The 27041-nt window shown below is 35.3% G+C and overlaps 5 protein-coding genes and 1 non-coding gene across 7 annotated transcripts; 2 read left to right on the forward strand and 4 right to left on the reverse strand.

Moving 5' to 3' along the window:
- Window positions 1–927: 927 nt before the first annotated feature.
- On the reverse strand, window positions 928–4091 carry LOC100792152 (cytochrome b561 and DOMON domain-containing protein At3g61750). Its single transcript, XM_003554716.5, has 5 exons — window positions 3719–4091; window positions 2614–3007; window positions 1930–2216; window positions 1358–1664; window positions 928–1238 (listed from the first exon to the last, which is right to left on the reverse strand). The coding sequence occupies exons 1-5, from the start codon at window positions 3947–3949 to the stop codon at window positions 1234–1236; spliced, it is 1224 nt and encodes a 407-aa protein (XP_003554764.1). The 5' UTR covers window positions 3950–4091; the 3' UTR covers window positions 928–1233.
- A 1446-nt stretch (window positions 4092–5537) lies between these two features.
- LOC102669597 (uncharacterized) lies at window positions 5538–7680 on the reverse strand. Its single transcript, XR_003265696.2, has 2 exons — window positions 7672–7680; window positions 5538–6385 (listed from the first exon to the last, which is right to left on the reverse strand). It is a non-coding gene; the product is annotated as an uncharacterized protein (transcript).
- Window positions 7458–10338, forward strand: LOC100793748 (uncharacterized membrane protein YuiD). Of its 2 annotated transcripts, none has more exons than XM_003554719.5 (2): window positions 7458–8218; window positions 10021–10338. In XM_003554719.5, exons 1-2 carry the CDS (start codon window positions 7736–7738, stop codon window positions 10180–10182), a joined length of 645 nt encoding a protein of 214 aa, XP_003554767.1. In that variant the 5' UTR covers window positions 7458–7735; the 3' UTR covers window positions 10183–10338. The 2 variants fall into 2 exon arrangements, with proteins under 2 accessions (XP_003554767.1, XP_006604907.1); XM_006604844.4 differs by having other exon boundaries at window positions 7526–8218; window positions 9987–10338.
- A 1557-nt stretch (window positions 10339–11895) lies between these two features.
- On the forward strand, window positions 11896–14854 carry LOC100791631 (phosphatidylinositol 4-kinase gamma 4). Its single transcript, XM_041012771.1, has 2 exons — window positions 11896–13960; window positions 14099–14854. Exons 1-2 carry the CDS (start codon window positions 12548–12550, stop codon window positions 14483–14485), a joined length of 1800 nt encoding a protein of 599 aa, XP_040868705.1. The 5' UTR covers window positions 11896–12547; the 3' UTR covers window positions 14486–14854.
- Window positions 14855–15732: 878 nt separating this feature from the next.
- LOC100792687 (E3 ubiquitin-protein ligase SINAT3) lies at window positions 15733–19639 on the reverse strand. Its single transcript, XM_003554717.5, has 3 exons — window positions 19009–19639; window positions 16579–16965; window positions 15733–16397 (listed from the first exon to the last, which is right to left on the reverse strand). Exons 1-3 carry the CDS (start codon window positions 19201–19203, stop codon window positions 16035–16037), a joined length of 945 nt encoding a protein of 314 aa, XP_003554765.1. The 5' UTR covers window positions 19204–19639; the 3' UTR covers window positions 15733–16034.
- A 2546-nt stretch (window positions 19640–22185) lies between these two features.
- LOC100800426 (UV-stimulated scaffold protein A homolog) lies at window positions 22186–25053 on the reverse strand. Its single transcript, XM_003553741.5, has 2 exons — window positions 24629–25053; window positions 22186–24285 (listed from the first exon to the last, which is right to left on the reverse strand). Exons 1-2 carry the CDS (start codon window positions 24821–24823, stop codon window positions 22525–22527), a joined length of 1956 nt encoding a protein of 651 aa, XP_003553789.1. The 5' UTR covers window positions 24824–25053; the 3' UTR covers window positions 22186–22524.
- Window positions 25054–27041: the final 1988 nt, after the last annotated feature.

The following is a 27041-nucleotide window of genomic DNA, read 5'->3' on the forward strand; positions in this document are numbered from 1 at the left end:
GAATTTTGAAAACTTTAATTTGATTATTCACCTGGATAGCCAATAAAAAATAAAGCAAAATTTTGTTTACAATTAGAGATTAAAGGAAATAAAAATAATATTTCTCTCATTTCAAGTTAAGTGTTGAGTTAGATTTTTTTACATAAATCTAAAAAAATTGATAAATAGATGAAAGAGAGTTGTAGTTTTATAAGATTAGCCTTATTATAAATATTAGATTAAAAAACAAAAAAAATTGACAATTATTAGTAGCGTTAGTAGAAAATAGTGATTAATTTTATATTAAAAAGCTAAAATTTCTTATTATATTAATTTTTTTAATCTTAATAAATTAGTTAATTGAGTCTAGAGTCTATTAAATAAATAAAAAGAGTGATAAAAAGAGAGAGCTTTTTTTTTAACACGAATAAGAGATAGTTAGAAACAAATGAGAGGTGTTAATTGAATGTTTTGTGCTTATCTAGTGTTAAAAAAATATTACTCTATTTATATTATAGTGCCATTTTATAGCGAGTTATCGATTGCCAAGGTGTCAATTTTTAGACATGTACATTGTATGATTCTTTAGATGTACAGCTGGGAATGCAGCAAACTTTGCATATTCATGCCAATTGCAGAGTGCTATTGCAAACTCGTGTTCTTGGAAGATTGATGTTAATTAGAGATATTAGGTATTGATTAACTAACTAAAAGGATAAACATTTTTATTATAATGTATAAAATTGTGTTATTCATGATTTTTTTATATATTTTTTATAATTTTTATAATAAATATTTTTTTAATTCCTCAACTAATATCCTAAAGTACCTGTTAGCAAGGCACCCTTCTAACAAAAGCAATATCCGTGCTACGGAACTATGTGCTCATTTGATCAAAATATGAGCACTCACCAAAATCCGATCCTTAATTTTCATCACATTTTCATAGAAGAATAACAAAATATATATAGATGTAAATGTAGTAGCATTCCATTTCTGACCATGCGGATGCAAAAAAACAACCAATGAAGAAAGCAAAAAAGGTTCAATCTCAAGTTCAGGTGAGGAAGCCAAACGTCAGGATTGTCCATCTTGGCAAACTTCTAGGTGGCTACATATCTATCTACATCAAGAAAGCTCCACAACTCAGTTCACATGCAGTAGTGTAGGATGAATGAGGTTTAGTCTGAAGTGGCTGAATGAGACAATTGACACAGCTTGTACAAGTGCAAACAAAACTAGGAGCCAACACATTCACCCTGCTTCATCAAAGTGACATACATACACATATAAGATACAACCAATAAGTTGGTTCTTCAGCATAAATTTCATTAAAAAGATGAAGTACTAATATGAAACAAGGGAAGAATGCATGTACCTTTAGCTAGATTGGTTGGGAAGTTAGCATCTCCAACTGGGTCCATTTGGAAAGTCTGAGGAAGAGAACGCTTTTCTGACCTTTTCAAATACGCCAAGACTTCCAGAACGATAACTGCGACAAGTACAATGCTAAGAAGGAACCCATAGCCTGCCTTCCAATCATTCCCTGCTCCCGCAGCTCGCATCCCCAGGACTATATTCAATGCTGCAAAGAAAAGTGCCATTCTTCCAAACCAACTGTGATACAAATTCCAAATGTTTCGATACTTGGAATCCTTGTCTGGCCTCAAGAAGAATGCCAATATCTGAACTCACATAGCTTTAAATGTCAGTTCAAATTTTACTTTAGATGGAAAGCATATATCTCAAATCATCAAGCCTAATTTTATATCAGTTAAAAATTGTATTGCATCCGTCATGTATATAAGACTTTTTAATTAATTCGCAAGAATTAAAAAAATTAATTAATTTAGCTCGAGTCTTATATTTAGCACACAAACAATACTTAACAAAGTGATAGGTAGAAGACTGAACATTGAATATGATACATGACATGAGTCAGTGGCAGACCTGAAGAATACTTAGGACAAGGACAAAGATGCCTATGCCTCTGTGAGCTGGTATGTGGACATGCATGTTTCTATAGAGTTGTAATCCAAGAAGGACTGTGCCAAGCCCAAATGAAAATCCCACAAATTGAATGACTGAATGGAGATAAAACCATAGGGGATCCTTATGCCTGAAGTACCTAGCAATAATTGCCCCCACAGGCAGGATTAGGCCCCACCCAATTATACCCACTATTCCATGGCTCTTTCTCATGTGAATCAACCCATTCGATACCGGGCCCGTAGAACCTGCCACAACAAGTATAATTGTCAAATTTCTCGTGTGGAATTTTTTGTATCATATTGTATATGCTACTCAAGTTACCTCAAATCATATGAAAAAGACATTTGAATCATTTTTTATGAAAATAATGGCCAATTCAAGTTTAGGCACTTCAAATAAAATGCTCTCCACTTTGGTTACTGAAAGCAGTAATTTTGCGATGAAAAAAAAAATAAAATGGACTTGTGCAAATTAACTTAAATTATTTTGGAGTAAAATGTGGTTTTGTTAAAACATTAGTTAAAGCGAAAGTTTCCTTAGAAAACATAGCCGACCAAATCGGAAGCATATGTAACTCTGTGCAACACCAACAACATAGCATAGTTAATTCTAAAGTAAAGTGACACATCTGGTTTTGCACACCTGAAGAGAAATCAAATATAATTGCTGCTTTGTCAACATGTTTTGATAGATGGTGGTTCAGTGGATGTTTAGTACTGAAAGCCAATAAAATTGGTTGCTTCCCAAATGGAATTGTGGTTTGCAGCTGAAAAGCTATGTAAATTTCAGCCCCATTTGTTGCCACCGCAGCAGGCACAGTATTTAGAGGCAGTTCACCTTTGTCTATAATTACTTCTGATTGCCTCCTACCCCTTAGATAAAACTGCTTGACTTTTGCATGGCCATGTTTGTTAATCCATCCCACCATTGCACTGGAACCAGCCATCATCCCATCCCTTGAAAATCCAATTCCCACCCACCCCACAGTGTATGGAGCAGATAATATGATAGTTGTGGTGTCACCCGTCTTGGTGTACTGCAACAAAAATTAGATGCAAAGGGACTATCATGGCATTAAAATAATAAGACATCTATAATTTATAGCTAGATAGATGTTACTTTTTGGAATTGAGCAGTTATCCCACTTCTTAGATAAACATCTCAAAACACAAAAATTCTAAAATCCTTTTTAACAAATTTAATATATGATTATGTCGTAAATTAGTATTTGAATTTTTTTAATTAGGTTCCTAAATAAAATAAAAAATATAACCAAGTCGTTGCTCTTTTACGATTTTTGTATTTGAGTATCTGAAATTAATAAAATCGTTACCAATTTTTTTTTAGATTTCAAGTCGTTTCAGAATCAGTTAAAAAATTGCATAAGATTAAGAATTCAATTGCAATTTTTTTTTTTAAATATAGGAACCTAATTATAAATTTCCAAAGAAATCTAAAGACCTACTTATGTATTAAACCTTTTTAAAAAAAAAATAATACATGCATTGCATTGAATGTACACTTATACTATAAATTTATCTTAAATATGTAAAAGTTATACTTAAAAGATGATTTCTAATTGATTGATATATTACGCTCTTAAAAAATGAGGTCACCCAGAACCAAAGAACAGATCATAGTAAACAAGTTTCAACTTTTAACAGTACGGCTTCTTAAGAGAAAAAGAATAAGTAAATGAGTAGAAACTACAACCATTCATTAGAATTCTAATTCAGCTTCCACTTACCCTCAATTCGTATGAATGCCAAACAGGTTTGCATATGGTAGAGGATATATTCTGATAAGGTGGAGGGAGGAAAATCTGATAATTTGTGTTCTTGCAGTCACCTTCTGATACAATACTGTTGCTTCCAGTGTCATCTGCTACTGCCACGATCTTGAAGTTCAGAACAAAATTCAGAACACACACTCCGACAATAGAAGACCATATCTGAGTCCAAGATCTTGGCTTTGCCATTCATAGACTGGATCTAAGGCTAGCAACAATAGTGTCTACAAAGGTCGAGAGTAAGAGAGGAAATGTGAATAAGAGGGCCTAACAAGACAGTTGAGAGGTGTTAGTCTCTTGCGTTTGAAGGTTGGAATTTGGTTGTTGGCTTGGTGGGTGGGGAATGGGGATAGTGGTTGGTACTGAGAGGTAATCATCACCCCCCCCCCCCCCCCCCCTATCCAACTGCATCTGTTTCATTGGATTGGAGCTTCTCACTCACATTTCTATGAGTAGTATAGTAAATATATTCAATGTTCAAAATTTCAAATTTCAGTAACAACAAAATATTTAAGAAGCTTATATGAATCTTTGAGTCAGTAAAACATCACTTTTCATTTGTCTAGTAACTAGTTATCTTATCTGGGGAAGATGGGGGCAGGGTTTTGCTTCAGTTACAAGATAAAACAGAAAAAGGTTAACATTGTTTGGCAAAATAGGATGTAAAAGGAACTAAAAAGGATGAAGGAAGTCACCAAATAGATCAAAAAGATCTGTTGCGCTGGCCAATAGTGGAGCAACTTGGAACTGGCCAAATTTGATTGATGTAGATAGATAAACCTGTTCTTAACTTTTTGAATAGGAATTGGCTCATGGGTCTTTTCTACAATACGAGGCACGTAATGATTTATTTACATTCAGACATGGTTTGTGGTCCTTTAGTCCTTATAGTGATACTCTCTAGTATTATCTCTCAACATTCTTCAATTCTTCTTTCTCGTTTTGGTTTTTATAACAAAAATATACCGTTTGTCAAATGGGCTGCTGAAGACAAAAACTGTGCAATATACTAATTATGTTCCTTTTGTTTAGACTTAAGAGGCAGAGGTTTGAGGCAAACGATGAACAAACATATATACACGAAGGTAATTTCATGATGCACTTGCTGTTGATTTAATGAAAGCTAGGGGAGAAACAAAAAGAGGTGAAGTGGAGAATAAATCTAATGCATGGAGCCACACTGTGCAGTTAAGATCCAAATTCGCAGATGGATCTAAATGCTTGTGAATAAGTATCTCGTGAAAACAGTTGGGAGATAAATGGATCGTCCTAGCATGCAAAAGATCTTGAAGTTACTAATTTCATGTTTACAAAGTCATGGATTATTTCTTGGTCCACCTAAGGAGAAGATTAACATGATACAAAGTGGGCTAGTACATAACGGTATCTTTAAGAGAAGCTAAAAAAACACTCACACTTCTGACGACACATTCAGCATTGACGTTTACGTTGAACAATGATGATTTATGTCTAAAATAATAATATATTTCAAAAACATAAGAGGCGTGCTAAATGGCTTAGTTCCTGTTTCATACTGTAGTTGTGTTTGGTTAATTAATTATGAAAAAGTTGTGTTAATTTAACTCAAATTTTCCTTTGGTCATCAACTTTCTGTAGCTTTATGTGCAGGAGCAGTTGATTAACACTATGCACTAACCCTACACTTCTTAGGCTCAGTTTATTATGAACCATTACCATTAATTTGACACATTTTTCTTAAATCAATTTTTACGTATGGTTAAATAAAGAGGCAAAAGATTGGTCTAGAAAAGAAAACAGGAGGAGCACTGCTGCAATATATAGACAATCTCATACTATTCATGCTGAATCACACCTTATCTGTGCATTTAGATCAGCTTCTTTGGTAGTATTTGTAACAAATTACAATTACTGAGAGAGCTGTTGATAAAAAGCAATTTGTTTTCCTAAAAACTAATCAACGCCAAACATGCACTGTATTATTCCAATCAGCATGTTGAGCGCATTAACATCATCAAAGGCATTACTGTTTCCTAGCAGTAATTGGAAGCTGCAATGTTAATTCCACAACATGACAATCTGGGGCACCCTGAATATACGTTCCTCCCGACTCTCCTCATCAAACTTGGCAACCCACTTGCTCCTGCTTATTCTGCTACGATTTTCTCTGACCCCAACTCTCTTATCAGTTTCATCATTCTTGCAAAGCACAGTCACTTCAATACCTTTCCCTATAGGATGTTTAGAGATCTCACTGCTACTTCCTCATCTCGTAGGGTTGACATCTAGCAAGTTGAACAACCTTGCATAGTTTTCATCTTTGCAGTCAACTAAGGAGAAATCAATATTCTCACAATAAGGCAATATCTTGGATGGATCTTCAGTTCGAAATTCTACTTGGTCTTTAAGCCCTGAGTTCTTAATAACTTCTTGTGACTCATCAAGGACCGGCACCGGAAGAATAGACACCAACCTGCCACCAGTTTGTCTTGCAGCAGCTGCAAGGGCTATTGTTGATGGAGACGCTCGAGATGCCACTTCCACAATAAGCTTTGCTTTCATCCCAGCTGCTAATGCTGACACAAATTCATTGCTTCCTTCTTGTTGCACTCCCCAAGAGCCGAATTGTCTTTTCTGATTGTTACACTGTTATAAGAGCAAGGAATTAGATGAGTTAGCTTCTTCTTTTTTCTTTTTATGTCAGCATCGATTCTTAATGAGACATTTCAAATTGAAGCCCTCTCCAGATATGTGTGTATTTCATTATAAAACTCAAATGCAAACCTTGATTTGCGCCTTCTCATGTTATTCAAGAAAAATGAAGAAGGTTTAAAAGAAGAACGGAACAACATGCATGCTTGTACAAGAGAAAGATGTGGGGAATATCCACCAAAATTAAGCAAGCACTGAATATCCAAAGATTTGAAGTAGTAATTAAGAAAGGATGGAAGGAAAGTGAAGAAGACAAAGAGTCAGAGATAGGTTTGGATCCTGACTCCTCCTGATGCTGTCTTGTAACTAGTTGTTGTGGAACTTATTTATGTCTCTTAATAAGAAAATATGTAGTATTGCGCGTTTGTTTTTTTGTTACAAAAGGGGTTACGCATAAACCGTTGTCAACACCGAACATAGGGGATTCTGTTCCATTCTTTGCTAAATTTGAAAGACTATTCCAAATAAGCATCACACTGTTTATGGTTGACGTTTGACTTCTTATTGAACTTCAGACTCACCCCTTGCCTCCAGATCTCCAAATACTATGTCTTTAGTAAATAATCTTAAGTTGATTTTTTTTTTTATACATGATGAAGTGTAAATTTACAGGGTCATTAGATAATAAATGTATCATTTATTATACTTCTTTCTAGCCCATCTGGTGTTTTATTTATTTTTCTATAAAATGAGGTTTTTTTTAACATTTATATCCGTTCTTTCATTCAACTTTTTTATAATATAGTAACTTGCCATTTGCCAATTCTTAGTTTGTACTCGCAGGAATTTTTAAATGCGTTTAAATAAAATTTAGACTTTTTAGTCATACTTAATTCTACTGTAGACAGAGCACTATGTTGTTTTATTGTGATTACCAACAATAGATATCCCCTTAATAATGATATGTTTCTTCTCTTATTTTTCATAAGACAATAGATAATAAATATTTATATTTTTATAAAATTGACTTATTAAATTTAGGGTGTACAAGGGTACGGATGTTAATGAAAATCAGAAAGAAGTGAATGTTTGTAGTAAAAGTAATCCGCAGAGGATAATATGGGGCCAGGGAAGCCTCTCCTTGCAATGAAAGGAATATGCCTAATTTGTCCATTAAATTATGCCGAAGCACATTCTTATCCCCGCTACATAAACTTAATCAAAAACGGAATTTGAAGCTTCTTCCGATGCTGCTGGTGCCAAGTACGTAGAAGAAGAACCCACGCCATGTTTCTATAAGACTGAAATGCTGACTGAACCACCCAATCACACAAAGCCCAACTCATGGACTCTCTCTTCTCTCTAACACCCACACTCCGACCATTCAATAATTGCATCCCCCTCTCTCTCACACACTTCACACCCCCAACAAGAGTAAAGGTGAGTGCTTTGCAGCCCCGTCGAAACCACGGAGGCTTGGGTGTGGCCCTGCTCAGCGTGACCGCAAACGCGAAGCTTCGGATAAGTCCCTTCGTTGCCACGCTGGCAGCCAACCCCACCTTCGTGTCGGGGCTGCTGGCGTGGCTGATAGCGCAGTCCATGAAGGTCTTTCTGAATTTCTTCATGGAGAGGAAATGGGATTTGAGGCTCTTGTTCGCGTCCGGGGGAATGCCCTCTTCCCACTCCGCCCTCTGCACCGCCCTCTCCACCTCCGTCGCCATCTGCCACGGCGTCGCCGATTCCCTCTTTCCGGTCTGCCTCGGCTTCAGCCTCATTGTCATGTATGATGCTATTGGCGTTAGAAGACACGCTGGCATGCAAGCTCAGGTGACTCACTCAAAGTGGTTTATTAGGTCTTATTAACAGTTACTGACATGAATACTGATTTCCCTAAGTGCCGTTTGTTTTCTTTTTTGCTGGTAATGTTTAGTTACGATTTAGTTATTTTATGGGAATTTTTTCACTGTTCAAATTAGAAAAGAAAACAGTGAGAGTGGAATGGAAGTTACTGGAAGTTAATACTAATCGTACGATAACTTCCAATTTTCCTGGGGGGAATAAAATACAATACACCCCACCTCGTCCTTGTTTGTTGGAATGAAAACAAAGTAACTAACATGAGAATGCCATAAAGCTGGAAACAAATTCAGTTTTTTGGAACATTAAGAAGATCTCTCCCCTCTTGAATTACTGCAAATAAGCCCAAGGGAGGAAAAAAAAAAGAAGAAGAAGCAGATAATACTAGATTTAGGGCCTGTTTGGGTAAGCTCTTTGAAGCACTTCTAAGAGAAGAAAAAAATGAAATGAATTCTCCATTAGCTAATTTGTAAAAGCTCTCTCATATAACTTCTCCAAAAGATGAGAGGACATCTACATGTTAGCTAATAAAGAGTTCATTTTAACTTATGGAGAAATTCATCTCATTTTTTTCTTCTTATTTTATTTTCCTAGAAGTGCTTCTAGAGAAACTTACCCAAATAGGTCCATATTGCGTATTTGGTTACCCATTTGCCAGCAGTAGACTCACGTCGTCGATACAGAAGCAGATAATACTAGATTCTGTATCATTTTGTCAAATTGATGTGAATTTGAGATAAAATGCGAGTCATTACATTAACTCATATCTAAACATACGTTTAGTGTCCCAGTTCATACTATGAGATTCCTGTTATATAAGATGATCTATATGGCGATCTTTAACATGGGTTATGGAATGATCAAAGTGCTGACAGTGATTGGCCCTTGCTTGTAATAAGTGTTAAGATTTCTTATAAGTTATAATCATTGGGGCCAAAATCACATTTGATTTTCCCCAGCTGTGATGCAGGGAGGACCAAATACCTATTCAAACAGTTACCTAGTGGATGCAAATGTATATATGTTCACATCCGAGACATTATCCTTGAATGTACCTTTATTTCCTGTGGATGTGGAACCTTAAATTTTAAGTGCTGAAAGAAATTACTTATTGATTTGCAAATATTTGGTTTTCTTCTGTCTTGGACTCTTGGTGGCTGTTAATTTGAAGTTTTAGAGGATGTTGTTAACCAAAAGCTAAGCTTAGATCACCAGAAACTAGCTAGGTTTTATTATGCCACCAAAAATAGCTGTTTCTCCATTAATAAGTCGTTGCTCTTCCCAAGTTGTACTCTACTTATTTTTACTTTTGAAGTATGCTATTATGATGCTACTTATTGTTTTTACTTGAACTGGAAAGAAGCAGAAATTATGGTGTCATGTTGATATTTATGTCCGAAGGTCCACTAGTGCTCCGAAGTCATCAGTTAGGAGTGAATATCATTTTGTTAGCTTGTAAATCATCATATATGCATATTTTATTATCATTTGCATTCCATATGTATTCCATGACAATCAAGTATGATGTTTTAACGCCTTCCTTGTTGAGGTTTACCAAAAATGTCAGAGATCTTGAAACTATCACTCGTGCACTTTTGAGTCAGCATACTCCAATGTTTTTTTATTGCTATTGTTCTTTAGGTTATCAGGATGTCTCCCTTAAACGATAGGAGAGTTCTGTTTTCACTGTCCAGTTTTTATGTAGTAATTTGAATGCGTTTTCCTTTTTACTTTGAAGAAAATCTTTGACCAGAAAATGTGGCTGGACACAGGTGCTTAATTTGATTGTGGCTGACCTGTTTCAAGGGCATCCAATTAGTGAAAGGAAGCTGAAGGAACTTCTAGGTCACACTCCTTCTCAAGTCTTTGCTGGTGCTCTGCTTGGCTTTTTAGTAGCCTGTTTCTGTTGTCAAGCTTACATGGTGGGAGCTTAGGTGATTGATTCCAATGCCAGTTTTGGTCAAACTGTATTGATATCATTGTTTGCCCTGATGTTGCCTTATGGTATATGACATGGCCTGCTTAATCAGTACACTGTATCTAAAGGACAAATAATCAACCGTAGTAGAATGTAAATGAGATTTTTTTTTCTTCTTCAGTGTCTTACACCAGAAATCTGACCATTTAAATTGCCATATGCAATAAAATCCCTTGAGACCTCGCCTGAAATACTCCCCTTCATCCTTCTTGAATCCTTGCCTTCCTACTTTACTACATATAACCGGGTTACAAGTCTTAAAAGTAAAAATTGATCAAGTCAAAAGCAGGACGTTTATAACCTAGCCATCTTCAAGCATTCTGGAGCCATGCCTGTTTATTAAGTCATGACAATAAATTTTTAAGAACTTATTTAGCTATTTAGGTCAGTTAAAAAATCTTTTTAAGTCTAATAGGTTGACTTATTTAGTAAATAATAATAATAATATGTGAGCCTATAAGAATAATAATATTATATTAAATTTTTACACTTTATTATCAGATTATATATTTGTTGGTTTATTTTAAAAGCAATTGTTATCCTGATTACAAATGGTCTTTTTTTATACTTATTTAAAGTCTTGTTATAAAACAAACTTTTTGGATAAGTTAAAATTTTAAGGTGGCTAAGCTGAACCTCAAAGTCAAAACTAGCTTATATTATAGTAGTAATTAAATTAGGTTCAGCCCTTAGATTTTGAAAATATACCAGACATTCACACTCAAGTATTATTAAAAATATATTTGGATAAAACTTCTTCATAACACACATTTAAAGAAAATAAGAAGAAAAAGTGAAATAATTTATTTCAAAGTTAAATAAATGTATGCATAAGTTAAAATAATTTTTTAAAAAAATTAATATGAAAGAAATTTTATAAATTAATTTATTATAAGTTAATTTTAATTTATGAAAAAAAAATCATCTTAAAAGTGTTTACGAATAATTTTATTCAAACAAATTCGAAATCTATTTCAGTTTAGCCTGTTCTTACCTATATTATGGTAGGTTGAACTTTCTTTGTTTTGTGCTCCCTTGTTGTAATGCATTGCTGTTTGAAGTTTATTTGATGATAAAGCTAAAGAAAAATGAGTCAGCAAATCTAAATAACGTGTTACTATTAGATAATTCAGTTTGCAATGTTCTCCCTCTTGCCCAACTTTACCTGAAGACAAAAAGTTCATAAAATATACTAGAATCGGACACAACACAAGGCATCATCCTAGAATCGGAATAAATCAGAAATTTCATTTTTGATTGAAATAATTTTTATACTAGATTCAAAATCTTATATTAAAAATTATTTTTAATTTAATTTTAGAATAAAATATTTAAATATAAATTACATTCTTTTAAAATCAAATTTTTTAACACGCATCCAAACACACCTCATGGATTACACAACACAAGCATGAACGTTAAAGTAACAGACGGTGCCTTCCTTGCTAGTTGCTAGATCCCCTTTAATTTTGAAATTAATTCAAAATACGTACAAATACACAGTAAAAATTATGGTGAAGTGGCTGAGAATACTACGTGGGTTCCTCCACGTCAGGTTACCCTATCAACGCGTTCATTCTTGATTGGTTACGCCGTGTCACTGTGAAGGAACCTTTCTTTCTTCCATTTTCTTCTTCTCAACGTAAGAGGACAAAAATGACCTTAAATTAAACCCACCACTACATAGATACATACATACATGTAGATATAGGTAGATAGCGACTTTGTTTGTTCTTTCATGAAAAACTGAAGCTTTGTACTCCGTATACTATACTATACCAGGCGGCTACACGCGCTTATACGATGTTTTCTCTCTTTCTTTCGCTTTCTGTCAGAGTCAACAGCAACCCTTTTCTTTTCTGAATAATTGAGTTGGTTTGCTACATTCATAATCCGCACCTCTTCCTGCCTTCGATTCAATAACCCCTTGCATCTGTTTTTCACTCCGGCGTCGTTTTGATCAGCTTCTTGGGGGGTGGTAAGAATCTGCCCTCTTTGTCTCTCTCTCTCTTTTTGAGCTTTTTGTCATTGGTTCAGATTTAGACCCATTTGTGATTTGTTCCGCTTTTAGAAATCTTAGGCTTCTGAGATGAGGAAATGGAGATTGAATCTTTTTCTTAAAAAGATCGTAGCTTCTTGTTAAAGTTTGTTGTTATTGGAGACCTGGGCAAGAGTGTGTAATCTAATCATTACCCTAGGTAGCCTAATTGTACAAAAATGGCAGTGTTTTTGTGACATTTGTAGGTTCTTAGGGGTTTGATTCTTTGTTTCAAGCTTAATTTGTTTTGCATTCATTCTCTTGTTCGATATCAATAGTGAAAATGTCATCTGCCGGTGTCTCTACTCTTAGTGTGGTTCCCACTGAGCCATTGCTCTCACCAATGGCATTCCCTTTTCCAATTCCATCACACTTGTCTTTGGAAGATAAATCCATTTTCATATACCTCTCCTTTTCTGGCTCATTGACTCCCATCCGTGTTATGGAGTGGGATACCATTGAATCTGTCAAATTCAAAATCCAAAGGTCTGAAAGCCTTCCGTTTTTAACAAACAAGCAGAAGTTGGTTTATGCTGGCCGAGAGCTTGCGCGAAGTGATTCGCTGCTCAAGGACTATGGAGTAACCGATGGAAATGTTTTGCATTTGATAATCAAACTGTCAGATCTTCAGGTCATCAGTGTGAAAACTTCTTGTGGGAAGGAATTCACGTTTCAGGTCGAACGAGGCAGGGATGTCGGGTACATAAAGCGGCGGATTGCCAGAAGGGAGAAACAGTTTGATGATCCTGAGGAGCAGGAGCTTGTGTGCAATGGGGAAAGGCTTGAGGACCAGAGGCTTATTGATGAAATATGCTGCAAACATAATGATGCAGTGGTACATCTGTTTGTGAGAAAAAAACATGTTAAAGTTCAGAGGAGGCCCCTTGAGTTGTCCATTGTAGCAAAAGATTTGATTAATAAGAAAAAAAATGATGTCAATGGAAATACTAACAGGAGAAGTTATGATGTTGGTAAAGAAGATACTATTAGGAAGTCTGATGTCATTCAAAGAGCTGTGCCGAGGAAGCCTCCCGATAGAGATTTTATTTTGGAGCCAGTTATTATTAACCCTAAAATTGAATTAGCTCCAGCTATTTGGAATATGGTGAACTCTACATATGATGGACTTGGCAGTGGCAAATATCCAATCAGATCTGCAGAGGGTACAGGAGGGGCTTACTTTATGATTGATTCAGCGGGGCAAAAGTATGTGTCTGTTTTTAAGCCTATTGATGAAGAGCCAATGGCTCTGAATAACCCTCGAGGTCTTCCTTTGTCATTAGATGGCGAAGGCTTAAAAAAGGGTACAAGAGTTGGTCAAGGAGCATTCAGGGAAGTTGCAGCCTATGTTCTAGACCATCCATTGAGTGGGCGCCGCTCGTTATTTGGTGATGGGAAGGGCTTTGCTGGTGTTCCCCCAACATTGATGGTTAAGTGCTTGCATAAATCATTCAACTATCCCAGAGAATTTACTCCTAAGATTGGCTCCTTGCAAATGTTCACAGAAAATAGTGGAAGTTGTGAAGATATGGGCCCGGGGGCTTTCCCAGTAAAGGAGGTACATAAAATTACTGTTTTGGACATAAGACTGGCTAATGCAGATAGGCATGCTGGGAATATTTTGATCAGCAAAGAGGAGGACAACAACCAGTCTGTTCTGATTCCAATTGATCATGGATACTGCCTGCCCACAAGCGTAAGCTCCTTATTTTATGCTCTCTTGGTTGTGCTTTAATGCATGTGGTTATGCTTCTATATCCTATATTTTCCCTTTATTTATCACTCTACATTCTACTATATTGCAATCATTTTGACATATTTGCCATTCCAACAGTTTGAAGATTGTACCTTTGAGTGGCTTTACTGGCCTCAAGCTCGCCAGCCATACTCCCCAGAAACTATTGACTACATAAAGTCACTGGATGCTGAAGAAGATATTGCCCTTTTAAAGTTTCATGGATGGGATCTGCCAGTTGAATGTGCCCGCACTCTTAGGATCTCAACCATGCTTTTGAAGAAAGGGGTAGAGAGAGGATTGACCCCTTTTGCCATTGGAAACCTGATGTGCAGAGAATCCTTGAACAAGGAATCTGTGATTGAAGAAATAGTACAAGCAGCACTGGATTCTGTTCTTCCTGGCACAAGTGAAGCTACATTGCTGGATGCTGTTTCCCAAATCATGGACTTGCGCCTCGATGAGATTGTCAGAGCTCGTTTATAAAAGCATTGAATTCTAGTAGCTAGTATATACATGTCAGTGTGTACATATGTTCACGTACATATGTATAGCTCAAATAATTGGATTTTTAGTTCTTGACAAAGGAAATCTACTTTCTTTGGTTGGAATGTCAAACCATTCTTAGCTTAACTCCCTAGGTTTTGTTTTTTGGTAGTTTCCTGCCGTTAACAAATTCTTTCAAGATTGTTGTTGATATCTTTTTTAAATTTGAATTGTAGTTTAACATTCTTGTCCTGTAGTGAGTGTTGTCTTGTTTCAACATTCTTGTTAGGAGTGTGAAAATGGAAATGTGGATAATGAAGTGGTTTTTACAGTATGTGGATACAATATAATTAAATGTGTTATTTCCTATCCTATCCTTTTATGTGTGTGTGGACATCGCTTATAAGTCTTGTTTACTTGATAACTTTTCACAAAAGGTAAATTTTATTGATCAAACCATAGAATTGAAAGTTTTCATGAAATATATCAAATTTGCCAAATTTTATTAATTTTAAAAAATATAACATCTATTTTCTTGATTGGTTATGTAGGATGTGTAAGTTATTATTAATTTCCTAATACTATCTCCTATTCATATGAATAAAAAAATTAAAAATTTGATATGCATTATAATTATAATATATCCCAAAATTTAACAATTAAATTAATTAATTCTACATTTTACAAAAGTTTATAATTAGGTGTTGAAAGTGTTTAACCACATAGTAATTAGTATCAACAAATCCTCCTTCATTTTTAACTCTTATTTTAATATGTGCGTGGTTTTCACCTCTTCTATACCAACCAGTCGCAGTCTCTAAATCCCGGAGGTTCGTTAGGCATTTATGAACGCAGCACAGGAATACTCAAGTTAAAGGGATTTCTTGAATTAAGATTGCCAGTAGGGTAATGCAATTGACGCTATCATATTGCTAATTCCTTTAGCTTGTAATGCAATAATGCTGTTTTTCAGTTTAGCTTGTAATGCAATAATGTTTTTCAATGTAATAGCTATTTACTTTATATTAGTACAAGCGTGTATAATCTAAACCTTTCATAAAAGCCACCAAGGAGTCTAGGGAGTATTATATTTATCCTGCAAATATGCCAATAAATATTATTTTTTGAAAATTTTGTAGCCTTTTGTACCTAAAGATAATTTTAACGTTTGTAAAAAAAGTAGTAGCTAAAATATTTTGACCTAAACTATTTTTTTTTTTAATTCAAAAGGTACAAACTTGCTATCTCCGAGTTGTTCACCATTGATTCTGATCCATTTGGGACTTGATCCGGTTCGGAATGAAAAGAGAAGTATAAATCCAAAGCATGCTGAAAAGTAACAACCCCTTTAAATATTTTTGAGAATCTCAAGTGATTTAGAATATGATACAAGTAGGAGACCAAATATCTGATAAAGTATCTTGGTTAGAACTCAGTTTTTTTTTTCTTTTTTGGAAGTTAAATCCCCATAACCATTCACCATTCAAAGATTAACACTTCTCAAATTATCTACAGCAAGAAATAGAATTCAAGAGAATATGCAATCAACCTAGCTACACAGGTTGGGTATGCACACTCCACCTTCAGGGTTTTGCTGTTCTTTCCATATCCTTCCTGTTACTCGTAGCTTCAACTCTTTCCTGTCTCCACCTGAGAAGAAAAGTGCCATGTTGCGGTAAATGATGAGACCATCATGACTGTCTCTGACCTTCTTATGGCTATCTCTAATGCTCCTTGGACTCCCCTCAAAAGTTAGTTTACGTCCATTTCCTCCCACCTCCAAGCTGTAGCTGTAGTTCCGCGCCTCTCTTTCATCCCCCATGAATCGGAGGAACGCCATGTAAACCGGAGCCATGCCAAGCTGGAAGGCCTCAAAATGGAGGCAAAAATACTGACCAAAACAGTGGAAAACCTAACATAAACAAGAATGCGTTAACAATTTGGATGGGATTTGAAGAAGTCCAAAATGTAGGTGTGTGCTTGTGCATGAAATGAAGGAATATCCTGAAAATGCATAGCAATGAATGTCATATCAAGTTCATCCCATATAGCATTACACCCTAAAGAAGGACGTCCATAATTGTTATAGATACCGTTAGCATCCATGTAGCATTTTCTACTTCCATGGGATTGGACTTGACATAGCGATGGTTAAAAGTGCATCCAGAATGCATATCAACCCTGTGGTCATCCCTTAAATGAGCGACAAGGCATGGAATATCCCCAACCACCGAGCAGTCTGACCCGGCATAAGGGCAGTTGTATGGTCTGAAGTTACAAATAGCCTCATGTTTGAGTTTGCTGTAATAGGGAAATATCTCTGGACACCCAAGAGAGATGTATCTGCAAGGCAGTTCAAGTGATTCTGCTATCTTCTCTAATGCCAAACACCTTATATCGCCAAGTTCCTGCCTGCAAGTTGGGCATCGGTTGTGTACCCTTGTCTTGCAAGTTGAACAAAGTGTGTGCCCGTTGTGGCACTGCATAAAAAAATTGGTTTTAAGAATAAGTCACTGTTTTGTTAGCATCATTATTCAACTATAGATCTAGTAACCTGTACAAGGACAAGGACAGAAGGTTTCAATGACAAAATAATATAATCAAAATGCACAATATAATGCTATGCACAATACACCAATTATATTCCTCACATTATAATGACAAAAGCTGAAAAAATGCTCCACTACTTTGCTGAAATAACTGAGCACACAACAAAACTTAAGTTAACACTAGATTTGATTAATCACATAACAAAACTTAAGTTAACACTAGATTTGATTGATCACATTGACACATTTTTGCAAATATGTAAGCTACATGTCATAAGACTTGTGATGAATGAAGGGAATTCATTGTGTTAAGATACTGAATTAACTAACACCTGATCTCACAGCAAAAATAGAACGTAACACCTGATCCTTTTATTTTTTCCATTCCATTTACTTTTCATTATAAATTAATAACTGCATATTTGGATATGTGCTGTAATATCTCAAACAACATTGAGAGATACCTGTGTTTGGCATAAAAATTAATTCTAGATGTTTTTTGCTAAAATTAGGATGTGTTTAGGTAAACAATTTAATTAAGCACTTATTGAACAGTACTTACCATACAAGTGGTTAAGTACAAGTTGTTTTATAAATTGAATAGAAAATAGGATTAAATTATTTATATATAACTAATAAGCTGTTTTCATAAGTTATCCTGAAGAACTTAAGAAAATAATCTGAAAACAGCTTATGGAGATATCACAAGTTATTTTCATAAGTTCTCCCAATTCCCAAATGCTTGTACCTTGAATCTAACTCAATCCCAATTGCTCAAGGTGGGAGGATTGCCCAAGTCTTGCCGATGTGAGATCTTAATAAACAACCAAGACAATTATTGTGATGAGCAATGCCAACAACACGCTCTTTAACATATTAAAATTAGTTATCTGGTAAATAGGTCACTTTTAAAAGCAAGCATTGGCTTTTTTAAGAATAGACCTATATCCAATAATAAAAAAATGTGTTGCTACTTGCTAGCATTTCTCTTATTACAATATGCAAAGAAGAAACTAAATAAAAGATTTTAAACTATGACACATGAAAACGATTCTCTGGTTCCTCAAGGTTGGAACAGGCATAATAAACATGCCGTAAGTGAAAATTTTGCATTCAAATTAGTTAGAAACAATAACTCCTTCTAGCAATCCCCAGTAAGCCGCAAACCCCGTATGCCTTGCTTGTTTTTTTCTTTTCTTCAAGCCTTTCTAACATCCTTATCTGCTCAATTAACTAAAACTGATTATGATTAAAGTTCCCCTTACTCATAGCGAAAAGAAGTTATATAGCCTAAAATCTGATGCATTTAAGTTTCTTTTCTTTTTGAATCCCTATCTACACAGTTACCCTAGTGAAATTTTCCACCTAAACATAACGATTATGCCCTTTTTATAGCCATATATGTTCACGCCATACCTTCGTCTGAAAAATCACAACAATGACTTGAGTGGAATTTAGTAGGGCTTGATGAAAATTTTACTTAAATATTGCCCCCTCCATCCATCACCAATCCTAATTTCAACGTAAGCAAACAAGGAAATACAGGTATAAAAAAAAAGGAACTCAATCTAAGAAAAAGATTTGTCAGACCCAATCCTTGATCAAAGTAAAACCCATCATAGCAACCAAATCTTCAACCTTGATAAGCGGAATCATACAAAATGAAATTCCAGCAAAACATAAGATCTACACAGTTTTTTTTTAAAAAAAAAAGGGTGAATAAAACATACTTCCCAACAACAATTGTACATGCTCTTTGTCTAAGACTTGGATGTTATGATAAAAAAATCCAAACCCTTCATACCAGACAGGCCCATTAAAAAAAATCCTCTTTTAATAGGAGCAAATCAAAAAGAGGAAAGCAAATACGGGCACAAACAAATCATATAGACACAACATAACAGGAAAGAAACAAATCAAGGAATTTTTGGAAGCAAACCCAAAAGGCAAAAATGGATCAGATAAGAGAAGTACCTGATGGATGGGAGGGTACATAGAGTTGGTGCAAACGGGGCATTCAAGAAGGTCATGGACACTGGTAGTGGTGGGGCCATTGCTATGAAGCTTCGAGATTGAAGAAAACTGATGGGGATGCTCATCCTCTTCCATCATAGTCATCGATGATACAGTGCTGCTCTCAATGCTACTCGATTCCATTCTCTCACTCATAACACCAACACGCTTAATTTGTGGCCACTCGAATCATGTGTGAGTTGTGATGCTTCAGCTTCAGCAGCTGGGTTGTTGTGTGTGTGTGTTTAAGACAAGAGAAAGGGCAAAAGAAGAAGATTGCTTGCAAAAATTGATGCTTTTCTTGGTCTTCTTTCTAAGACAACAGAGGAGAGAAGGAGTGATACGAGATATGGGTGCCCGAATCCTGATGACCCTTTGATTAAAATCAAGCGGTTTTCAGGATTCTCCAACGAAAACCAGGAAGAGAGAAAGAAGACAATAAAGAGATCGGGATGGAGGAGAATAACGTAGAGGTTGGAGAATGAAGAGAGAGAAGAAAATGTAGATCAAGGGAAGTACTGTACTCATTTACTCATTTATTATTTAAGGGGCAGGTAAATGATAGTAAACTTTTTCTATCACAATGTTTCGCTATGCCATTGTCAAGGTAAACTAATTTTAATAAGGGATTTTCTTCTCTCTTTTTTTCAGGTATCTTTGACCCAAAATTAGAGATTCATTTGTTGAAATGAAAATTTATTTAAAAGACAGATTTCTTAAGATGTTTTTATCATAAAGATTAAATGAATGTTTAGATATTTTCTTTCTAAAAATATATTTTACTTTTGGTTTAAAAAATAATTAGTTTAAATATATCATAAATTTATATATTTTTCTATAAAAAAATTGTCATTAATACTATTCTTTCTCTTTTAATTTATCAATTTAATATTTCTCTTATTTATCTAAAAGTATTTTAATCTAAAAATAATTAATATAAATAATATTATATTTATCTTATAAAAAGTAAAAAAAAATATCATTTTTAATTTAAGTCTTATAAATAGGAATAGTATAAGAGAAACAAAGAAAAAAATAAAAAAATAATTTTTTTTACTAAAAGTTTGTTTTAGTTTATATATAAGTTAATTTTAGTTTATAATTTTTTTATTTCTTATCATGTAAGTATTTTTGAATAAATTTGTCCAAACATATCTCAAATTAAAACTCTAAGTACTGTACTTAAAAGATAGTGTTATTTGTCAATTATATCACAAAATATTTTTTAAAAGGCAAATTTTTGTATTAAGAACTCTTAGTTTAGCACCAATGGCATCATGATTGAACTATATCACAACATTAGTATTTAATTTAACAAGGGAATTAATTAGCCATTTTCCCAACCTGGATCATGATGCCAATTGGAAATAGCTGGGTTTTTTTTTTTTTGAAGTCCTTTAGAATTGTGGCATGTGGTGGTATCATGGTGTGCAATATTCAAGGGAGCGCAATTTGATTTGAATGATTGCTTTGCGGGGGTCTACACCTTCACTTTTGTGTAGAATGGATGGATATTCATATTCATATACCATAGGTCCACTATGCCACTATCAATTATTTTGGCGTGGATGTCAGGCTTATCCGCAGTTTGAAAAACATTTAGTTTCTTAGTTGGGTGTTCAAAGTGTTGCTTCTCTTTTTATATTATTGATTTGTGGACTTAATTGTCGTTAGTCATACGATTGCGTCATTTGAGGACACTCTTAAAACACGTATACCTTATGGATGCTCTACGAACTATTTAGAAGAAATTTTTGGCCGGAAAATTGTTTGGTTCTATGCTACTCTTGTTGATAAGATGACAATTTAATTATTATTAGGTCCTTCTGATCTTGACTTCTTTTTTCCCTTTGTTTTTCTGGTAAACGTCGTCATAATTACTTCCTTGTACTTTTATCGTGCATATCTTGTCTTATTTGTAAATCTTTCCTTTTTCTTATTTTTCCTTGACTTTTACTGTTAAGGAGTGCTTCACAGGCCAAGTGGAAAGTAAAATGGAAGGGAAATAAAAGTAAAATAACGTATTTAGAAATAATGTTAACATTTACAAACTTAAATAAATAAATAATAAATAAAACGTACATGAAAGTTCTAAACTTATCGTAATCTTCCCGTGTCCTTGCTCTCATCCTACCCATGCATATAATTAAAATTAATGAATCACATTCTGTTAGATTTTTTCCTTCAATTTTGGTTCTCAAATCTTGATAGTATTACTTACTACTGGCATGAAGACAACAGAAGAAAGCCATAATAACAATTTGGCTTTAGGAAAGTCATGCATAATAATGAGGTTTGCGGGGTTAAATATGATGGTAAGAAAACGATTTCCAAGGAAAGATTAGAGCGAATAATGTCACTTGCAACAAAAAATCTAATGTAAGCTTTCCTTTTGTTAACCCTAAATTTTATGAGAGCTGACCCCCGTCGTGTGCAATAAAATATTGGCATCAGAAAATGACTCCGATTCGTCGCTGCTTCAAGGCAAATTCACCATGCCTAAAGAAAAGGCATTAATTTATTTTTTTTGTCAAATTTTAGCCCAAGTGGTATGTGCTGACAAAAGTTTCCCTCGCGAACCACAAATGATAACCATACAACAGAAAAATTAGCAGAAAAAGTTCAGACGTTCAGTTTGGTGCCAAAAAAATGGGGCAAAAGGAATATTTCTTTTTCTAGTTTAGTGACTCTGCTCCACCTTCCTACGCCCTTTATTTTGAAATCATAAAAACTAAAATAAAAATCCACTTACTGATGAAACAACGTCTGAAGTTAAATCTAGGTGGTGATGGAGTAAGCGCAAGATTTTCTATATTGAGAGGGATTGTGCTTTTCTTTGCAATAGTATCTTCTTGATGGGGAAAGAAATAATTCGCAAAGTAGTCATGAGGGTCAACCAGCAGCAGCAACAACTCAGACCACTTCACTGACAGCTGAACTGCCCTTCTTTAATGTCAATGGAAACCATTTATGGCACCTTCCTGGGTTCCATCCGGTGTGTATCACTACCACAACTTCATCTACTCAGGGATAGAAATCCAATGTCAATGTGCTTTTATGTGATTTTGACATTTAGTAACAACTAACAAATATTAATGAATTGAAGACTCGTTACTAAGCAGTTAAGGTTAACAAATCCAAGTGAAATTGTAATTTGGCATCATTGCCGAACTTGTAATCCTCTGGTACCTACCATATGCTGAATATGTTACAAAAAATATGGGAAATAAATTTTAAAATAATAAACTGGCCAAACAACTGCTTCCCTTCATCCTTATGAGTCTGCCCACAAAGAAAAAACTATGCAGAAAAATAAATGAATAGATGAGTAGTTTGTTTTGTTTTATTTTATTTTACTCAATTCGACTAATCAGCCTCATGACTCACAGGCAAGGTTTTACCCAAAATACAGTTGACTCTGAAGTATTGTTAAGACTTCGGAGTAATCAGACAAGCTCAAAAAAGAGTATACTCAGTTCACCATTGATTTGGGAAGGCTTCTCTATATTTGGCATCTTCACATGACACATGCTGCCTATCTGCAGTAACCCTTGCCCGTGAACTTAAAAGTTTCTGAGCTATTCTATCTTTAGATGTTACTTTCTTTCGCAGCATGGAAGCGAGACTTTGCTTCTTATCTCTGGCAGACAGTTTATCTTCATTAGTTGCCTCCCCATCTTCTCCAAGTGTGGCTGATCTTGAAGTAGAAGCCAAAGCAGCATCCCGTAAAACAGCTTCATTGTGTTCCCGAACTTTAGCTAGCTTTGCACGTTTCAGCAACTGTTTATCAATTTCTCTCTTCTTTGCCACCTCTTGATCTCTTTCACGAACATTTTTCTCTGCTTGTTTTGCTAACTGCTCTACTAAATCAGTCTTTAAATCCATATTCATGTCTTCTGAAGAGTTCTGATTGAGTGGCCTCCCTTCATCATCTCGCGGAATGATAGGACCATGAAATGGACAAACTTTCAGATCTCTTCTCTGACATAATCCTCCTTTCCTCAAAGGAGTCAGGCATGGTTGGATCTCAATTTGCTTTTCTTCATAAGGCATTGCGTGAACATTCAATTCGGCAATTTTATCAGCTGGAATAACTGCATCATTGTCCACCCTACCCCAGTGACTTTCAAGCTCCAAACCCCGCTGGTTAGCCATAAAAACCCTGTTTGAACCCCAGTTATCCAGGTAAGAACTCCATCGTACCACAGGAGCTTCGGCTTGAAGTTTACTCCTTGGAGAGTTTGGCTCAACTTCACGTCCTCGATGAAGCAGGGTGTCCGTACCAGAATCATTAGACTCTTTATTGTGCAAACCAAGATTATCATTACTCATTTTATGGGAAGTTGATGCCACGTCAAGATGTTTATTTTTATTGTTGGTTGCACTAGATGAGATTTCCATAGATACAACATTACCCTCCTCCCAAAAATCTTCCTCGTCATGTTTTGATGAGTTTAAAAGAGAACAACCAGCCTCTTCACATTTATTTTTAACTGATTTCAGACGATTTTGGATATCAACAAACTCTTTCAAAATGGAATCTCTGAATCTATTGTCGGCTACTTCAACTCTTACTAGAACAGAAATGCACTCTTGGATGGAAACCAAATGCTTTGTGACCAGAAGTTTGTATAGCTCCCTCAATGTATCAAAAACTACCTTGTTATCACTGTCCTCATAAACTTTCTCCCCTTCTTTCAATGCTTCAAGACGAAGCTGCTGCAGCTCCAAAGAACAGAAGTCACCAAGTTCTTCATTATCTAAGATATCATCTGACACAGACTCCTGTTTTGCATGCAAAATCTCCAAACATTCATCAATCTCATCCATCGTAGACAGAATGGGTCCCTTTATTGAAGGTGAATTCTCCTTCAAAGACTCATACTTGCTCAACAAAATCTCTTTTGACCTCCTCTCCCTTTCCCTTCTCTCCTGCTGAATCCGCTCCAAGTTAGCTTGTATGTTAGGAAATTGGAGCCTGAGAGTATTCTTCAGGTAATCATAACCCAATCTGAGCTGTCTGTAATGTAACCCAAACGTCACATTCCACTTCTCCAAAAATTCAATGGCCTTGGAACGCAAAACAGACGCAACAGCTGGCGGAGCAGGAAGTGGCAAATTTCGCCTGAACCCGACACTCAAACTCAGCAACTGATCCAAGTTCTCAACAACAAGGGCCCTAAAAAGCTTTGAACGCATGAAGAGCTCATCAATTATTAGAAGCGCAAGGTACCTGACCTGCAACACATATCTGTCAAGGTCAACCTGAGGACTTTGTGCTGGAGATGACAGTTGTAATCTGAAAGTTAAAATAGGGGTTGAGCTAGTGGGTGAGTTTTTTCATTTTTCAACGTACCAATAAAATGAATGAGATTTCATCATCTTATCACGATTATAGAATCAACCATAACAGGAAGAATAAAAATAAAGTATTAAAGTTTCGCTTTTTCATTTGTCATTTGAATCAAGCTATTCATTCAAAAATGAAATTTATTGATGGCAGAATTCAATTAACCCTAATTGGAAACCAGCAGAGAAGAAAGTGAAACCTTAATAATGATAATTGAAAAGGGAAGAGTACCTGAGAGTGGTCACGCTTCATGAGATCCATAAGGGTTTGGGTTGCGAGGCGGAGCTCCGAATCGGAATAGCGAACCACCGTCTTGATGGCCTTTAGGAGGCGGGGATCGACCTCCGGCGCGGTGGAGTTGGTGGCCTTCTCAATCAAAGATACCACCTGTGTTCCCTTTCCATGAGCTCCTTCTTCCGTATCCATCAAGTCCTAAATCTCAAACTAACTGTTCTTCGTTCCGTCTGTATCTGATTTTGAAAACCCTAATTTATATAGGTCGCGATTTTCCCCCTTGCTTGCGCGCTACGTCGTCTAGGCCTCTACGGTTCTATTTGATGAAACGGGCTGTCGTTTTCCAAGTGTTCACTATTTTATTTATACTACTGTGTATATAGGCCTCTTCATGTTTCTTTATCATCTACAAATTAGCCACTTTCTCATATGGATAACGGTTAGAATAGAACATCGACAACATTTATAAGAAACACCTTCGTAATTATTTCTTACTACCAGCTAACACGGCTTGCATAATAAGTCAAACTTAATCAATTAGGCTATAAACCCTCATTGGACATTCTTAACTTATTTTCACCCCCATCAGTGTCTCATTTAACCCTCTATCTAAATCAATTTAATATTTTGAAGGTGATAGATGTAATGATAATAAATAAACAAAAACAATATAATAAAAAATTATGATTTAGCATTCTGATTTTTTATTTAGTCTCTAAAGTTAAACAAATTATAATCAAATTCTCATTAAAAAAAAATTGTATCCATTTGATTCCCGTAAATATTACGATAGTTTTTCGAGTACGCTATTTGTCCCCTTGCATTATTGTTTAATTAGTGGGATTTATACCAATTTTTTTAGAACCATAAACCATGCTAACGAATGCGAAAGTTAAACATTAACATTAAATTGATTTTTGATTGTACAAATAATATATATCATCTCAGGGACAAAAGATAGGATTTAGATTCGTTGGACCCATTATTTTTTCCCATACAATGCACATATTTTACTACGAATCGATCGGAGAAGTTTTGTCTATACTCCCCTGCATAATTGAAATCTGTGTTCTATCTATTTTTCACATGCAGCTTCGCTGGGCATGACGGATTATTCTTTAACCATTGTATACAAAATTAAGAAATTTTGAAAGTGGTCACGATTTGTGTACGGCCAATCATATATAAGGTTTCATACATTGGTAAAATTCAATTGAAATTGCTACCCCAAGTTCGATGAATTGAAGGCAGATCCGCTGGTCTATTTAGAAATATTAATTAAATACGTGAATTTCAAAAATATGCCTTGATTCCTTTTTGTTCACACTGTTAGGAATGTAAGACCAAGCGTGGTATAGGTCCAACTTTTTACTAGCATGCTCCAACATTGACGATTTGGCATGGTGGAAGCTTTTTTTAAAAAAAAAATATACAAGGGTGGAAACAAGGTTTAATCTTCATTACAAAATAAGAATTTTATTTTATTTTAGATGAATTTCTAATGAGGGAGTGGGACTTGAGTTTTAAAAGTCTAAACCTAACGTGCCATTTATCTCATGTAAATAACTATTTTCCACGCTATGGACGTCAATAACCCAGTTTGCTGGTACGTTACGTTCCATTTAATATAACCTCCGTGAAAAAAGATTATTACCCACAAAGTAGAATGGTAGGCTAGTGCAATTTCTGCAGGCAGTTTTAGGTTACTTCATCATTGTGATTTTCAAAAGCAGCTTGCCGTGGCTTAGTGCCCTCTCCACTTTATAATCTCCCTTTAACAGCTAGACTCCATATCAATGTGGAAAAGAGCCAACTGCTTTTGTCTTTCCAAAGTTACCACTTACTAGTACCTCCTGGCTCCTTGCATTTGACAATTTTCTCCATTTGTCTCGTATACCTCTTAATTTTGAAGCATGAGCTGCTTGATGCTTTAATTTGCACATTTTGACCTATGTATGTAGTGGCACCAGAACATGCATGTGTCTTGGCTGCTACAGCCAAGGTATATATAAATCATCATAGGCCATGGGGGGACTATAAAGATAAATGTTGCTTACCCATTATAACACTCTCCAGGTGTAAGGCTGGAAAAGTGACCCGTCGCAATTTTAGGGGCTAGTCACCAGCTGGGAAAGCCATTCCAAATTATTTGAGAGCATTATACAAAAAAAATACTTTTAATAAATCATTTTTTAAAGTATTATGAGACAATCAATAGGCATCAAGCATCAAATTTCATGTTCATTTAAACTTGATTTAATTATACAATCTAATTTCAAACTTAAAATTAATAAAATCCAAATAATTGATCAAAAGCCAAGGCCTAATCACAACTATGTCATGGACGTACGGAAGCCCAAAATGAGAAAATGACAGTCATTCCGTACGTGTTTGTCTTTCCACGATTTCT

Source organism: Glycine max, chromosome 19 (genome assembly GCF_000004515.6).
Source record: "Glycine max cultivar Williams 82 chromosome 19, Glycine_max_v4.0, whole genome shotgun sequence".
In the NCBI taxonomy this organism is placed as follows: Eukaryota; Viridiplantae; Streptophyta; class Magnoliopsida; order Fabales; family Fabaceae; genus Glycine; species Glycine max.